The following is an 18448-nucleotide window of genomic DNA, read 5'->3' as shown; positions in this document are numbered from 1 at the left end:
CACTTTAGAGGCTGAAGGAGTAAAATAGGGAGATCGGTTTACAGGGGAGCTGTATTAGGCTATAAGCCGATTCATGCCATATTCTACACGTATGTTAAAGGTCAAGCGAGAAGCCGTTGTACAAAATTTCAGCCAAATCGGGTAATACTTGCGCCCTTTAGAGGCTCAAGAAGTCAAGATCCCATATTGGTTTATATGGCAGCTATATCAGGCTATGGACCGATTAGACCTATTCTTAGCACAGTTGTTGAAAGTTATAGCAAACCACCTCATGCAAAATTTGAGCTAAATCGGATAATAATTGCGCTGTCTAGTGGCTCAAGACCCCATATCGGTTAATATGGCAGCTATATCAAGTTATGAACCATTCTTAATACAGTAGTTGGAAGTCATGACAAAACACATCATGCAATATTTGAGCCAAATCGGATAAGAATTTCTTCCTGTAGAGGCTCAAGTAGTCAAGACCCCAAATCGGTTAATATGGGAGCCATATCAGGTTATGGACCGATTTTAACTATTCTTAGCACAGTTGTTGAAAGTCATAACAAAACATCTCATGCAAAATTTCAGCCAAATCGGATAATAAATGCGCCCTCTAGTGGCTCAAGAAGTCAAGACCCAAGATCGGTTTATATGGTAGATATATCAGGTTATAAGCCGAATTGAACCATTCTTAACACAGTTGTTGGAAGTCGTAACAAAACATGTCGTGCAAAATTTCAGGCAAATCGGATAGGAATTGCGCACTCTAGACGCTCAAGAAGGCAAGACCCCAAATAGGTTTATATGACAGCAATATCAGATAATGAACCTATTTCAACCATACTCAGCACAGTTGTTGGAGGTCATAATAAAACACCTCGTCCAAAATTTCAGCCAAATAGGATAAGAATTGTGCCCTCTAGCGGCTCAAGAAGTCAATATCCCAGATCGGTTTATATGGCAGCTATACCAAAACATGGACCGATATAGCCCATTTACAATCCCAACCGACCTACACTAATAAGAAGTATTTGTGCAAAATTTCAAGCGGCTAGCATTACTCCTTCGAAAGTTAGCGTGCTTTTGACAGACAGTCGGACGGACGGACGGACATGGCAAGTTCGAGTTAAAATGTCTTGATGATCTAGAATATATATACTCTATGGGGTCTTAGAGGAATTTTTCGAGGAGTTACAAACAGAATGACGAAATTAGTATACCCCCATCATATGGTGGAGGGTATAAAAAAGCAAAGCAGCTTATCTCTTTTACTTACTTTATTCTAATTTGTTATGACAGTTCATTTGTCTGGTGCGCTCCTTTTAAAATTTCTGACACCAAGTTTAGAGGTGTCTCCCACCACTTGACCTTTCCATCGGGCTTTTCGCCGTCCCGATTTGCGTGTACCACCGTGATTGCTTTCAAAAGACTACTACGCTGGAGCTTCATTGTCCATTGTGACAACATGACCTAGCCAACGCAAAAGTTTTATTTTGATGCGTTTAACTATGCTATCTTCGTCATACAGCTCAAACAGGTTGTGGCTTATACGATGACTATATTATCCATTAACGCAAACTGGTCCATATATTTTACGAAGGATTTTTCTCTCAAACACTCCAAGTACCATATCATCTTCTTTCGGAAGTACCCATGATTCGTAGCCATATAACAGCAGGGATAACCATTGTTTGTCGAGAGGTGGCTTTGTTGCTCATCTGCTTGTACAGTCTTAATTTCCTAAGCCCCTACCGTAGCGCAGAGGTTAGCACGTCCGCCTACGACGCTGAACGCCGGGGTTCGAAACCTGGCGAGACCATCAGATACAATTTTCAGCTGAGGTTTTCCCCTCCTAATGCTGGCAACATTTGTGAGGTACTATGCCATGTAAAACTTCTCTCCAAAGAGGTGTCGCACTGCGGTATGCCGTGCGGACTCGGCTATATAAAAAGGACGCCCCTTATCATTGAGCTTAAAAACTTGAATCGGACTGCTCTCATTGAAATGTAAGAAGTTTGCCACTATTCATTAGTGGAATGTTAATGAGCAAAATTTGAATTTGCACAATAAAAAATCATTTTCTTAATAAAATTTACGACCAGTTAGCGAAGAAAGCTGAATTTAATGATTTTGGTATAAAATAGAATCTGCTGTCAAAAGAAGTAGGAATATTGCCAAACATTTATTTTTATACCCACCACCGAAGGATAGGGGTTTATTCATTTTGTCATTCCGTTTGCAACACATCGAAATATCCATTTTCGACCCAATAAAGTATATATATTCTTGATCAGCGTAAAATCTAAGACGATCTAGCCATGTCCGTCCATCTGTTTATTAAAATTAAGCTACAGTCTTAAAAAAATGGAGATATTGGTCTGAAACTTTGCACAGACTCTTTTTTTGTCTCTAAGCAGGTTAAGTTCGAAAATGGGCTATATCGGACTATATTTTGATATAGCCTCCATATAGACCGATCCGAAGATTAAGCGTCTTAGGCCAATAAAAGCCACATATATTATCGGATTTTGCTGAAATTAGGGACAGTGAGTTGTGTTTGACTCTTCTACATCCTTCGTCAATTTGGCCCAGATCGGTCCAGATTTGGATATAGTTGCAATATAGACCAATCTCTCGATTTAAGGTCTTGCGCCCATAAAAGGCGCATTTATTGTCCGATGTCGCCGAATTTTGGGACAGTGAGATGTGTTAGGCCTTTAGACATCCTTCTTCCATTTGGCCTAGATCGGTCCAGATTTGGGTATAGCTACCGTAGCGGAAGTTGGGTTTAGAATAAACTAAGTTATTTTCGTTCAACAACTCCACATTTATGGCTGATGTTTGATATATTGGCGCGAAACGTTACACAGTTACAATAAAAACAAGTAAGAGCGAGCTAACTTCGGCCGGGCCGAATTTCATATACCCTCCACCATTGATCGCATTTGTCGAATTCTGTGCACGGTAGCTCTTTTTAGACAAACATTGAATATTGAATAAGAACTGTTATGCTATTGGAGCTATATCAAGTTATACTCCGATTCTGACCATAAATGAATGCTGAACATTGTAGAAGTCATTGTGTCAGTTCATTCGGATAAGAATTGCGCCTTGTAGGGGCTCAAGAATCAAAATCGGGAGATAGGTTTATATGAGAGCTGTATCAAGCTATTGATCGATTCGGACTATATTAGACACGTAAGTTGAAGGTTATGAGAGAAGCTGTTGTACAAAATTCCAGCCAAATCGGATGAGAATTGCGCGCTCTATTGGCTCAAGAAGTCAAGATCCCAGATCGGTTTATATGACAGCTATATCAGATTATGAACCGATTTGAATCATACTTAGCACAGTTGTTGAAAGTGATACCAAAACACTACGTGAAAAATTTCAGTTATATCGGACTAGAATTGCGCCATCTAGAGGCTCAAGAATTTAGGACCCAAGATCGGTTTATATGGCATTTTTATCAAAACATGGACTGATTTGAATCATACTTAGCAGAGTTCTTGAAAGTGATACCAAAACACTACGTCCAAAATTTCAGTCAAATCGGAAGAGAATTGCGCCTTCTAGAGGCTCAAGAAGTCAAGACCCAAGATCGGTTTATATGGCAGCTATATCAAAACATCGACCGATTAAAACCATGCTTAGTGTAGTTGTTGGAAGTGCTACCAAAACGCTACGTGCAAAATTTCAGTTAAATTGGATACGAATTGCGCCCTCTAGAGGCTCATGAAGTCAAGACCCAAGATCAGTTTATATGGCAGCTATATCAAAACACGGACTGATTTGGCCCATTTACAATACCAACCGACCTACACTACTAAAAAGTATTTGTGCAAAATTTGAAGCGGTTAGCTTTACTCCTTCGAAAGTTAAAGAGCTTTGGACAGACAGACGGACGGACTAACGGATGGACGGACATGGCCAGATCGACTTAAAATGACACGACGATCAAGAATATATATACTTTATGGGTTCTTAGACACATATTTCGAGGTGTTACAAACAGAATGACGAAATTAGTATACCCCCATCCTATGGTGGAGGGTATAATAACACTTCATAATAAAAGTGTTTTGTTTGTCGTAACTACGTCCCGTTACGTTTTTTGCGTGAGTGTTTTAATTTGCGTAAAATATGTGAAGCCTTTGTAGTTGTTGCCAATGATTTAAGGTTTTGACTCATCCCCATACAAAAATAACGCATTTCATTTTTTTGTGTTTTCTTTATTTGGCATCAGAGCAAAATTTTTTGCAAAAACAATAACTTTTAGGAAGGGAAACAATTGAAGTGAGTAACAAAGTTAGTAGCCTTGCAAAAGATCAAAGACAGAAAATGATAAATGTGTGGTTGAGATATACATTATTGCAATACTATATAGAGATAAGTTCATATACATATTTACAGAGTAAAATGGGTATACAGGTACAGACTGAGAGTAAGAAATGAGGGGCAAAAGAAGTGTTCGGTGTCCAAATTTGGTAGATTTAATCGCAATACAAATTACACGTGGACTCCTCGAATGGAAAAATGTGTGTTTACAGAAAGCACTGGTGATAGTCGAAGATAATTGGAGTCAAGTCCTCAGAAAAAAGTTGTAAAGTTGATAGTTGATGGAAGTGAACGTGTTGTAGAGTTTATTAAAAACTAGTTTGGCATCAGGTGTCATCTGTTGTAGTTGCTTGGGAGATATATTTTTTAAGATTTTCAAATTCTTAATGCGTACCAGGAGCAGGAGCCACATTCACAGAAGTGGCAGAGTTAATATGACCAGCTAAGGGAGCAGTGTGAACAGCACCACGAGTTTTAGCCACATATACACCAGGTCCATGAGCAGCATGAGCATGACCGGGACCTTGGCTCAAAGAGATACCAGGATGGCCACCCCAGGCACCGTGACCACCCCAAGCACCATGATCAGCCCAAGCACCATGATCACCCCAAGCTCCATGACCACCCCATGCACCATGTCCCCAAGCGCTAACGTCAACGGCAGCAGCTGGTCCATGCCAGGCGCCAGCATGACCTGCCCAGGGACCACCCCAGGCTCCAGCCCAGTGGCCGCCCCATGGGCCAGCTGGATGGGCGGCTGAGGTAACATACGATACACCAGGTGCATGAGCAGCTAATAGTGATGATTGGACACCGACAGCAAGGGCCAACATGACTACGGCGAAGACGAACTAGAAATTAAAAAGAAAAAATACATTTCATTATTTTTTAGGAAAAAATTAAACCTTTTATGAAGGAATTAAATTTTCATAAGAAAATTAGTAAATTTTATAAAGTTTTAGCTAAATTTTTTGTAATTTTCAACAAGTTTAACGTAAGTATTTTCAGAAACATTTTTCCAAGAATTCAGATCCATATGTCATTGAGTTATATAGTCATCATGTTTTGATTAAAAGTAGTTGGCAGCTGCATCAAGCCATAAAAAAGCTGTATAACTTTCTTTCATCACTGATTTATTTCAACTTTTCTTTACTTAAATTTTATTTACACTTTTTCTTTTGTGTTATTAATTTATTTTTTTTTTAGTTTAAGAAACACTTTTTTGATTTCTTTACCTTCATGTTGTTGGAAGGGTTGAGGAGTTGTGGCAAAGAAGAAAAGGACTGACTTTAAGCTAAACACAAAACAGTGTTCAATCAACGATTTTCAATTTGATTCTGATTTACCTAACAAAATCATAGCAACTTTTATACCAAAAAACTTAGTCCGCCTTAAACGTAGCAGTATGCACTGTTGACTTTTTTTTTGTTTTGTGTCTATATGCCACACCAAAAAATTAATAAACAACAATGAAAAAAAAAAATCCAAACTTTAGACTTTACAAGTGCACGGCGGAAAATACTATAACAACCGGAGCACAAGTGCAGCTAACAATGTAAACACCAGCACCGCCAACACCATCAATGTTAGCCACAGCATTAGATGGCAGCCAAACAAGAGTTGTTGCAGCAAGAAAAAATTGCTAGAGGAACAGCAACATGTGTTTCTTGTTGCAAAGTCACTGCATTGACAGATTATCAGACAAAAGCAAACATTGGGTGCATATTTCATAGAATAAGAGGAGAACATTAATTTGAACTCCCCCGGCAAACCATAGTAGTTCTGGCTCAATTACGTTCCGGCAGATGCAGCCGCCTCAACTTCTACAGAGCAAGGTTTGATGCCGACGTGCAAGATGTATGTCCCAATTCTAACCAGGGACCGCACGATACACGTCACCTGTTTAACTGCCCGGCCAGACCCACTCGACTCAGACGCAGATCCCTGTGGACGCACCCCATCTTAGTCGCAGAGTTCCTGGGTCGTGACACTCAACAGAATCAAGCAGACTAAAGATAGAACACAATAAACTGCTACAACAACATTAACTTGAGCTTTTGGACCTATGAAATACTTAGCATAAAAATTGCTTTCTGTATGAGCTCAAGAAGTCAAATCTGGATATCGGTTGGTAAAAGGCAGCTTTGTCAGGTCTTCGGACGATTTAGGCCATACTTAGTATAAAAATATTGGGTTGCCCAAAAAGTAACTGCGGATTTTTTAAAAGAAAGTAAATGCATTTTTAATAAAACTTAGAATGAACTTTAATCAAATATACTTTTTTTACACTTTTTTTCTAAAGCAAACTTAAAGTAACAGCTGATAACTGACAGAAGAAAGAATGCAATTACAGAGTCACAAGCTGTGAAAAAATTTGTCAACGCCGACTATATGAAAAATCCGCAATTACTTTTTGGGCAACCCAATATTCACAAAGAAGTCACAACAGAAGTCGTTATTCAATATTTCAGTCAGACTGGACTAGAAGTGCACCCCAAGAGGCTTTAGAAGTCAAATCAGGTAGCCGGTACATGTGGATGCTATATTTAGTTATTGTCAGGTTATGTTCATATTTAGTGGTTACAACTCGTAACATAAGTGATTATGCAAAATTTCCGTCAAATCGGACAAAAAGTGGCCCCCTAGGTATTGGGGGCATCAGATCACGAGTCTTAATGGAATATCTTGGAATGATGGAAACTTATATACTTTTGGAAGGGTACAATGTATTTCAGGCGGTGATCTTCACGATACTGAAAGCTCTGGAGACGAGGTCGTTGCGGGAACGGCGGCCCGAACAGGCGAGGAGATGTTATATATCCTATATATGATCCGATTTAAGTCATATTCGGTACGGCATTTAAGAGGCCGGGCCGAATCTTATATACCCTCCACCATATATCTTATTTGTCGAGTTATTTTCCTTAGGCAAAAAAAGGATAAAAGAAAAAACTTGCTCTGCTATTAGAGCGATATCAAGATATGGTCCAGTTCGGACCACAATTAAATTATAAGTTGGAGAACTGTGTAAAATGTCAGCCAATTCGAATAAGAATTGCGCCCTTTGGGGGCTCAAGTAGTAAAATAGAGAGATCGATTTATATGGGAGCTGTATGCGGCTATAGACCGATTCAGACCGTAATAAACACGTATGTTGGTGATCATGAGAGGATTCGTCGTACAAAATATCAGCCAAGTCGGATAGGAATTGCGGCCTCTAGAAGCTCAAGAAGTCATGATCCCAGATTGGTTTATATGACAGCTATATCAGGTTATGAACTGATTTGAAACTTATTTGGCACAGTTGTTGAAAGTCATAATAAAATACGCCATGCAAAATTTTATTCCAATCGGATAACAATTGCGCCCTCTAGAGGCTCAAGAAGTCAAGACTCAATGTCGGTTTATGTGCCAGTTATATCAGGTTATTGACCGATTTGAACATAACTCAGCACAGTTATTGGAAGTCATAGCGAAACACTATGAGCAAAATTTCATTCCAGTCGGATAAGAATTGCGCCCTCTAGAGGCTCAAGAAGTCAAGACCCAAAATCGGTTTATTTGGCAGCTATATCAGGTTATAGACAGATTTGAACCATACTTGGCACAGTTGTTGGATATCATAACAAAACACGTGGTGCAAATCGGATAAGAATTTCGCTTAGCCAAATCGGATAAGAATTGCGCTCTCTAGATGCCAAGAAGTCAAAACCCATGATCGGTTTATATGTCAGCTATATCAAAACATGGACCGATTTGACGCATTTACAATCCCAACCGACCTACACTAATAAGAAGTATTTGTTCTCTTGTAGCACTGGACTATGTAGATCTACCTTAAGGCTCCTGAGAGGTGGATACCTATCCACAAGATCATGATTTGGATGATTTCCGCGATAGCAGCCCAGAAGGTTTCGCTTAGACAGCATGTAATTATGCCTTCGTACGGGAGGGATCTTTGTCTCCTGATATAAGTGGTCCATATGAGAACTGAGGAGACAGCTCGTCGCAGTTCGAAGGGCGGCATTCTATTCCACTATGTGTCACAGAGCTGACGAGACCACACAGGCGCTTCATAACTTACCACAGACCGGTCAATTGTTTTGTACGTGGTCAACGAAGTTTCTTTGTTGGCACCGCAAGTGCTGCCGGCAAGTGACTTGAGGACCTTGTTTCTACTTTTTTATTTTATCGCAAATTGCTATGGCATGTGATTAGAATTTGTAAGAGCTGTCAAAGGTGACACCAAGTATTTTGGGTCTGAATTGCCACTGCGTGGACCATCATTTTCAGCTCCCTGTAGTGTATGTAGTGAATAATGTGACTGAAGATTTGGCGGCCGATATCTTCAGATTGCTTGCACCGAATTAAAAGGCAAGTGCGATGTGGTACACGTTTAACCTATCGAAAATGTTGTCAATGGGTGGGGGCCTGATGTCATGATCGTACAATCGTCCGCATATGATACGATCTCTATGACGGTCCTGTGTAATGAAGGATAGGTAGAGGTTAAACAGTGCTGGGGATATCATTCCGCCTTGGGGACTTCTTATCCCTAAATTCCACAAATCACTGGCGACCGCACAGATAAAACCCGACCCAGCGTCAGGCCTGGCTGGAGGGACGTATTGGCGATGTCCTCAAATAGTTGGACATGACTGACCGTGTCGAATGCCTTCAATAGGATTGATTGAAGCCACGACAAATGAGTGGAGTGATGGTGTGCAAAGCAATTGTTGTGCTATGCAGTCTTCGAAATCCATGCTGATGCTCGGTAAATGGAAATTCTCCAACGAGGCTCGGGAGGTGTAGTCTCTTAAGCTACTGGTGAGAGTAGGGAAAACGGCCTATACAGCTTCCCTTTCTCGGGTCCTTTCCAGGCTTCAGAGTAATCATTATGACCATCTTCCAGACATCGGGTACTATAAGAGTGTTCAAAGACTGGTTAAGGACAGTTGTATGGTACTCGACTCCAGGTAGATCTAGATTCTTCAGTATCATAGTAGAGATTTCGTCGGGTCCCAACGCCTTGGATGACTTGACGCCATGGATGACATTCGTAACTTCGTCCACTGGTGAGAGTAGGGAAAGCGGCCTGTACGACTCCCCTTTCTCGGATCCTCTCCAGGCTTCAGCTTAATTACTTTGACCATCTTCCAGACATCGAGTACTACAAGAATGTTCAAAGACTAGTTGAGGACAGTTGTATGGTACTCGACTCCAGGTAGATCTAGATTTTTTAGTATCATAGTGGAGATTTCGTCGGGTCCCAACGCTTGACTTGACGCCATAGATGACATTCGTAACTTCGTCCACTGGTGAGAGTGGGGAAACCGCCTGTACGAATCCCCTTTCTCGAGTCCTCTCTAGGCTTCAGAGGAATCACTCTGACCATCTTCCAGATTTAGGGTACTATAAGAGTGTTCAAAGACTGGTTGAGGACTGTGGTAAGGTACTCAACTCCAGGTGAATCCAGATTCTTCAGTATCATAGTAGAGATTTCGTCGGGTCCCAACGCCTTGGATGACTTGACACCATGGATGACATTCGTAACTTTGTCCATGGGAAATTGTGATGGCTGTTCTTTGGCTCGGATGGCTGTTCTTTAGCCAAAAGTGAATGAGGTTCTGTCGTCCCGTCTACCGGGGTTCGAGAGTAGATCACAGCTTGCCTATACTGGTACCTATGTTACATCGCTCCAAGTGTTTCTGCTGCTTAATTCTGCTTATGTTCGCTGACTACCCTGTTAATTTCCACATTCAGTTCGCTGCTTCTGGGGTTAGTGGGGTCCGTGCAATGAATCCCATCACGCTAGTCAGGGAGTTCCGCAGCCTGGCCAGGGACATTGGACCCCATTTGGAGTATTCGACTGGATGGTATTAAGCGAGCGGCTGCTGCGTTAATGATGTCTCAGAATTTCCTCTCGGAGGGGGGGTGTCAATCGGAGGGGGGGGGGGGGGGGTTCTTTTGATTGATAAACGTCCGTCGCACAGAGGTTATGGAGTCGGGTGGTCGGTCGTGGTCTGATCCCAAAGAAATTACGGCTTGATAGGTTAAGTTGCTCCGAATATTTTGTTAACAATAATAATGGCGGTCGCGCGTCCTCGTTTTGGCGAAGGCTGACTTCCAGGGTTAAGAAGGTGATCAAAACATCTTTGAGAACACCACTTTTCCATCCACTGTGCCCCCAGAAACATGCGGCAAAAATGATCAGAATAGCAAATTTAAAAAATACTCGCACTCTGATCATTGCAAACAGAAAATGCTTTTAAAAAATAATTTAAAAATTATTTCGCATTATATTTTGTGCACACACCATTTAAGCATATCTGGCATGCCAAGAATCGTAACCAAGCTAAGAGTTCAGCTCAATTAAACTCAACCGATTATTGCTTCATTTACTTCACCTTTCGCTATGTCCAGTTGAGATATGAATTCGATACAATTTTTATTCTCCACCCCCTTCATTGTCATAATTTAGTAACAGCCAAATGAACGGTCAATGGGTTGTTTACTGCCAACTGTGTGGCATTGTTCTGTATGGAATGTTGAATACAACAATTCTCTGACCTTTTGCAAAAATAGATTTGGCGCGTAAAGAAATATTCAATTTATTTTCAAGCATTTTATTGTGTTGTTGCATTCGGAACGAATACATAAAACTAATGCCTCTATTACATGCCACTTAAATGTAATTGCAACAGCTACTCTATATAGCAAATGGCTTTATTTACTGTTGGTTTTTTTTTTTTTGGGCTTAGTAAAGTTTGCGAACAGGTCGATAGCGTTAATGACGCCGCCAAGATAAAAAAGTTTCTCCCAAAAACCCATGTCCAAACTGAAACTTTTGTAGACGACATGGGAGTGAGAGCAGAGACAACGGAGGACTCAAGGCTTTTGATGAAAACCCACTTCCACAGGATACAGAGAATCACGGAGACACTGGAATCTTGGAATAATGACGTTGATCGAAGGATTATAATTTCGGAATTTATGCTGAAGGAATCCTTGAGGAGTTTCAAATCATTTAAGTCACCCGGAGCTGATGGAATATTTCCGGCGTTACTACAGAAAGAGGCAGACTATCTGGCTCTTCATCTGGGCAAAATTTTCACAGCGTGCCTAGGACTTGCATATACCCCGAAAGCCTTGCAGGAGGCCAGGGCGGTGTTTATACCTAAGCCCGGCAAGGCAAGTTATGCGACACCAAAGGCCTACAGATCCATAAGCCTTACATCCTTTCTACTCAAAACCATGGAACGTATTGTGGACACCATGATAAAGAATAGGACATCCAGCAAACTGCTCAAATACAAACAGCATGCCTTTTTCAAGGGAAGGTAGGTGGAGACTGCCCTGCACGAGGTTTTGCATAAAATAGAAGAATCCTTCGATGCCAAAACGTACACACAGGCTGTATGAATTGACATCGAGGGGCTTTTAACAATGAGCGGAGCCACACACTGATCCAATCCTTAGACCAGTACCGGGTGGACCCGGTCCTAAGAGACTGGACTCGTGCGCCACAAGGCTCTGTCTTTTCCCCTTCCCTTTTCATACCCTCCACCATAGAATGGGGGTATACTAACTTAGTCATTCTGTTTGTAACACCTCGAAATATGCGTCTAAAACCCCATTCTTCTTGATCGTCGTGACATTTTATGTCGAACTAGCCATGTCCGTCCGTCCGTCTGTCTGTCGAAAGCATGCTAACATTTAAAAGAGTAGAGCTAGCCGCTTGAAATATTGCACAAATACTTCTGATTGGTGTAGGTCGGTTGGGATTGTAAATGGGCCAAATCGGTTCATGTTTTGATTTAGCTGCTATATATACCGATCTTGGATCTTGACTTCTTGAGCCTCTAGAGGGCGCAATTCTTATCCGATTGGAATGAAGTTTTGCACGACGTGTTTTGTTATGATATTAAACCACTGTGCCACGTATGGTTCAAATAAGTCCATAACCTGATATAGCTGCCATATAAACCGATCTTGGGTCTTAACTTCTTGAGCTTTTAGAAGGTGGAATTCTTATCCGATTTAGATGTAATTTTGCACATGGTGTTTTGGTATCACTTCCAACATTTATGCGAAGTATGGTTCAAATCGGTCCATACCCAGATATAGCTGCCATATAAACCGATCTGGAATTTAGAGTTCTTGAGCCTCTAGAGAGCGCAATTCTTGTCCGATTTGGCACAGATTTTGCACAACGGCTTCTCCCAAGGCCTTCAACAAACGTGTGCAGTACGGTCTGAATCGATCTATAGCTTGACACAGTCCCCATATAAGTCGATCTCCCTATTTTGCTTATTGAGCCCCGAATCGGACTATAACTTGATATAGCTCCTCCTCCCCCTCCGTCCATATTCATTATTCTTTGTTTGCCTAAAAAGAGATACTGCGCAAAGAACTCGACAGATGCGATCCGTGGTGGAGGGTATTTAAGATTAGGCCCGGCCGAACTTAGCACGCTCTTACTTGTTCTTATATTCATTGGCGATCTATTGGGTCAGACTTCGAATCCCGACTGCACATTTGCCGATGACAGTAGTCTGTGCCATTAATATTCATTCGACCATAGGCCCAGTCCTCAAGAAATTGTGGATATGAGGCGCATTATGGATGAGACGCTCTCCCAGGATTTGTTGGCCATTTCCGAGTGGGTTAGAATGAACAGAGTAGACTTTAATGCACAGAAGACGCAGTGCTGTTTCTTGTTTCACATGCGATTCACTGACCCACTTCAATCGCCGATATCTATCGACGGTATAGATATTGAGCAGTCAGATGCTCTTGATGTTCTGGGCATGAAGATGCTATGTGATACTCGTTGTTCAAAACACATATTCGAAGTGTCGAAAGAAGCATTCAAGTGTTTGGGCTTTCTTAAGCGGTGCAAGCAATGTTTCACCTCTTTTGATCTTCTCAATACCTATAGGCTCGAGATGTTGCCTGAATCCTAGGATCTACAGGAGCGTGATTAGACCAGTTTGGTGGACTGCTACGGAGAAAAAGTGCAAAATAAGGACCATACAACAGGTTCAGAGAACATGTTGTCTTGGCATAGGCGGAGCGATGAGGACCACGCCCACTAGGGCACATGAGACTATTCTAGATATCCGACCCATTGACATACAGATAAAGTGTGAGGCAGCCACTGCGGCTATGGGACTTAAGGCATTGGGAGAATGTATTGAGGATGGGGGCAGCTCATACCATCGCAGTATAATTGAGGCGACGATAGGAAACCTGGAAGGAAGGGAAGAGATTTCCGATCGGATACCTGAGATGAACCTTGAAGTCGAGTGCGAGGCACTGCTGCCATCGTCACAGTCTTGGATTGACGGAACCCTAGTATTATCATCTGGAAGATCATGTTACACGGATGGATCAAAGCTAGAGGACAGAGTGGGCCTGGGGGTCTACATTGAGAACCCAGGGACTGAGATCTGTTTTAGACTGCCTGACCATAATACAGTCCTGCAGGCGGAGATCCGGGCGATCACGGAATGCGTGAAGTGGTGTGGTGCTAACGTTGAGAGTGAACATCTTTACCGACAGTAAAATTGCCATAGGGGCAATAACAACCAGGACGGTAAGATCACGAACAGTCTTGCAGTGTAAGAAAGAGATTAACGCCTTCTCTGAGGATGGGAAAATCCGCATCGTTTGGGTGCAGGGCCATAACGGGGTAAGGAGGAATGAAAGGCAGACGATTTGGCGGTGAAGCCCAGAGGACTGCCATCAATAAACTTGGTTAACTCGAAGCCTTTCGGACCGACGCAGTCCGAGTTAAGGGAGTGGGCGACGAATGCGCATGCAACATTGTGGAACAGCGAAACGATCTGTAGGAGGGCGAAAATCCTATGGGGGATCTAGATCGTGAGAAGACGAGGCTATTACTGTAAGGAAGTAAGAAGGAGGTCAGTATAGCTATTGGTATCATAACGGGACACATAGGACTTCGAGCTCACTTATGTAAAATCGGTGCGGCAAGTGATAGAATGTGTAGGGCATGCGTGGAATATGATGAGACGTTGGAGCATTTCCTTTGTCATTACGCGGCTTTAAACAGTACTTGTAAAGGTGAATTCTAGATCCAAGAAATGTGAAAAACATCACAATACAGTAAACATTTCAAACTTAATTACGAATACCTTTATTATTCCTAACACATTTGATTTGCGACAAATTTATGAATGAAACTGCATTTTAGAATGCTAATGCCGTTAGTGTTTATTCATAGTGTCGAACAAGATTTGTCTACATCAAAGTGCATGCATGACATGAAGCAATATAGAAATGTTATATGTATATGGAATGTAAAGCGCCAACACTTTGATATGTGTGACAAAACAACACTGATTGAATGAAAATAAATATGGAAATTTCTAATGTCAGGCTTTCAATGAGTCTTACGTCTTATTGTTCAATAGTGCGGAAACAGTGTTTGCCCGTTGAAAAGAGTCATCTCAAACTATTAACATAAAGAGTTTTTCGATAAACTGTTTGTCTACGACAAGAGGTCACAGAGTATTTATACAACATCATAATCGGTTACTGTATGTTAGGCACTATTAAAGCAGCTGCCTTGATGCGGATGAGACGATCGAGCACTTGCTGTGTTCATGACTGGCTTCGCAAGTTCGCAGGCTCTACAAATGAAGGAGACCCTTCCCGATCTATTTGATATTATGAATATACATCTCAGAGGTCTCTTCGAAAGCAAGTTATGATCCTCAAAGCGAACATTTCTGTGTGGACACGTAGGATTATTGGTTGTCACACAAACAATGATGCCACAGACCATTGCTTAACTAGGTTGGATCAAATTTGACAAAATCGTTATCTATCTTAAATTCTATACAGAAGAGATGATATATTAATATTTCAAGCATTTTTTCAGAAAAGAATCGTGAGCTCATTTTGAGGTCAACAGATTCATAACAACATAGAAAAAATTGCCTGTGTTTGGCAAGCAATCTGGCTGCTAATACAATAAGGATCCTAATATCTTAAATAACGCGATCTACCCAACGCACTTCAGCTTAGCTTAAAAGTTTTTTACTAATATCGATTTCAGAGTTATATAACCTGAAATTTCTCATAACTTTGAATGGAATATTGATTGTTGTTGGAGAAGTCGGAGGCGGCAACCCTTGCAGGTGAATAACTCCATCGGGTCAATCCGGTACGTGTAACCGGCTGCCATGGGATTCGTTGTTGTAGCAGCAGTGAGTTATGAAATATTGGTAACGACCTTCACTGTAGTGACCAATGCCACTTACTTGAGCCATTGGACAATGTTAGCTTAGTATATCATATCGAGAAGTGTATTTCTAGTGAAATTATTGACTCAGATTCCTTTCAAAAGTCGAAACGCAATCGTTAGTAGTTTCCCTGGTTTAACAATAATATCAGACTATTGATAAAGAAGAGAAAAAGACTACTAAAACTTTTCAAGAAAAACATTTCACTGGAAAACTTGGGGTTTTTGCGAATTAGGTACAAAATGCATATGGAGACAAGGAACAGCCGAAAGCATACCTGGATGCAAGTCTATGAGAGTATTGGTGTACGTACACCCTTTAGGAGGAGTAAATCGTTAAAAAGGTATCTGAATTGCACTAGAATTGGATCGATAAATTACGAAAAAAAAATTTTATAACGGATAGGGAAAATATAGCGAACACAATGTCTAGGAGTTCTAGTGAAAAATCTTCTTCCAGAAATCTACAATGTACTCTGTCATTGAGACATTCAGGTTAATTCTTTGAATAGTTCAGAAATCTTTTTCATAACTGAATTTGAATCAGATTCCAGGTTTTTACCACTATCTCTGGATCCTCTTGGGTTTTCCGAGGGAGTGGGGAAAGTCTATAGTAATTTCAATTCTCACTACTGGAAAGGATACAACAGACAGAGGTAGTTATAGACTGATATCTCTTACCAGAGTGACTTGGGGATGTTGGAAACCAAGCAACCCTTCCCATTGGTTTTGACTAGGCAAATTCCAGGCTTATCTTGGACTTCCTTCATCTCAAATGTGGACACAAACCTCCTCGCGGTGTCATCTGGGTTGCTACATTTATGTGTCACGAGTTTCCCTATAGAACAATAATAAGTAAAAAGGCGTTAAGTTCGGCCGGGCCCAACTTTGGATATCCACCACCTCGGGTATATATGTAAACCACCTCTCAACAAAATCCGGTGAAAATTGCATACCTTATGTCCTATAGCAATTATGTCGAAATATGATCCGATTTGGACCAAATACTAATAAGTACAAGTCATTGTTCAATTGTCTATAACAAGATATTGGTCTTTTAATTAGCTATATCTTAAAATAAACCGATCTCAACCATATTCAACATGGATGTCGAAAAGCCTAACATAAGCCAATGTGTAAAATTTCAGTTAAATCGTATTATAAATGAGATATCGGTCTATATGGCAGCTATATGCAAATCTTGATCGATCTACACCAAATTCCACAAATATGTGGAGGGGCTTAACTTAACTCTCTGTCTAAAATTTCAGCAACATCGGCCAATAAATGCGCCTTTTATGGGCCCAAAACATTAAATCGAGAGATCGGACTATATGGAAGCTATATCCGAATCTGGACCGATCTGAGTGAAATTGAAGAAGGATGTTGAAGGGGTTAACACAACTCACTGTCCCAAATTGCGGTGACATCGGACAATAAATGCTTTTTTTATGGCCCCAAAATCTAAAACCGAGAGATCGGCAGCTATATCCAAATCTGGACCAATCTGGGCCATAATGCAGAATTATGTCAAAGGGCATAATTTAACTCACTGTCCCAAATTTCGGCGACATCGGACAATAAATGCGCCTTTTATGGCCCAAAACCTTAAAACGAGGGATCGGTCCATATGACAGCTATATCCAAATTTGATCCGATCAAGGCCAAATTAAAGAAATATGTCAAAGGTCCTAGCACAAATCACTGTCCCAAATTTCAGCAAAATCGGATAATGAATGTGGCTTTTATGGGCCTAAGATCCTAAAACGGAGGATCGGTCTATATGGCAGCTATATCCAAATCTAGACCGATCTGAGCCAAATTGACGAAAAATGTCGTAGGGCCTAACACAACTCACTGTCCCAAATTTTAACAAATATAGGCTTAAAACCTTAAATCGACAGCTCGGTCTATATGGCAGCTTTATCTAAATCTGAACCGATCTGGGCCAAATTAAAGAAGGATGTCGAATAGTTTAACACAACTCACTGTCCCAAATTTCATCAAAATCGGATAACAAATGTGGCTTTTATGGGCCTAAGTCCCTAAATCGGCGGATCGGTCTATATGGTGGCTATATCAAGATATAGTCGGATATAACCCATCCCGAACTTCGAACTGCTTATGGACAAAAAAGAATCTCTGTAAAGTTTCAACTCAATATCTCGATTTTTAAAGACTGTAGCGTGATTCCAACAGTCAGAGGGGTAGTTCGTCTTACATTTTTACGCTGATCAAGAATGAATATACTTTGAAGTGTCAGAAACGGATATTTCGATGTGTTCCAAACGGAATAACAAAATGGATATATCCCCATCCTATGGCGGAGGGTATAAAAATTAAATGCCTTAGGAGATAAGGAACAGCCGAGAGCATACCTGGATGTAATTCTGTGAGAGTATTGATTTACGTCCCCCCTCGGGGACTGTCTCGCCGTGATGAGGGGGCCGAGTAAGTGCTATGAACCCAAAAGCGATGTCGGCTGTAGCTTTGCCACTGGTGGGGCCTCCCATGCCGGTTACGTTGGGGGTGAGCACCGAATCTAGGAACAGTCCACAACGTAGCGTCGGTATTCCAGTGGAGAGGCTAAAAATGGCTTTTATGGTGTTCCTGCCCCCCATATATTGCAGCCCCGTCACACAGGATGGGGGCATACAAATTTCGTCATTTGTAACGTCTTGAAATATGCGCCTAAGACCTCATAAAGTATATACATTCTTGATCGTCATGTCATTTTAAGTCGATCTAGCCATGTCTGTCCGTCCGTCCGTCTGTCTGTCGGAAGCACGCTAACTTTCGAAGGAGTAAAGCCAAGTGCTTGAAATTTTGCCCAAATTCTTTTTATTAGTGTAG

General features: G+C 41.2%; 1 protein-coding gene across 2 annotated transcripts; it reads right to left on the bottom strand.

Moving 5' to 3' along the window:
* Nucleotides 1-4222: 4222 nt before the first annotated feature.
* On the bottom strand, nucleotides 4223-16430 carry LOC106084930 (adult cuticle protein 1). 2 transcript variants are annotated; one of them, XM_059364209.1, is made up of 2 exons: nucleotides 16277-16430; nucleotides 4223-5174 (listed from the first exon to the last, which is right to left on the bottom strand). In XM_059364209.1, exon 2 carries the CDS (start codon nucleotides 5154-5156, stop codon nucleotides 4707-4709), a length of 450 nt encoding a protein of 149 aa, XP_059220192.1. In that variant the 5' UTR covers nucleotides 5157-5174; nucleotides 16277-16430; the 3' UTR covers nucleotides 4223-4706. The 2 variants fall into 2 exon arrangements, with proteins under 2 accessions (XP_059220192.1, XP_013104352.2); XM_013248898.2 differs by lacking the exon at nucleotides 16277-16430 and adding an exon at nucleotides 5559-5671 and having other exon boundaries at nucleotides 4225-5174.
* Between the last annotated feature and the right edge of the window lie 2018 nt (nucleotides 16431-18448).

The sequence above is a fragment of the Stomoxys calcitrans genome, chromosome 3 (genome assembly GCF_963082655.1).
Source record: "Stomoxys calcitrans chromosome 3, idStoCalc2.1, whole genome shotgun sequence".
NCBI lineage: Eukaryota > Metazoa > Arthropoda > Insecta > Diptera > Muscidae > Stomoxys > Stomoxys calcitrans.
The sequence above is the reverse complement of the archived record's forward strand: the minus strand, read 5'-3'. Positions and strand labels throughout refer to the sequence as shown.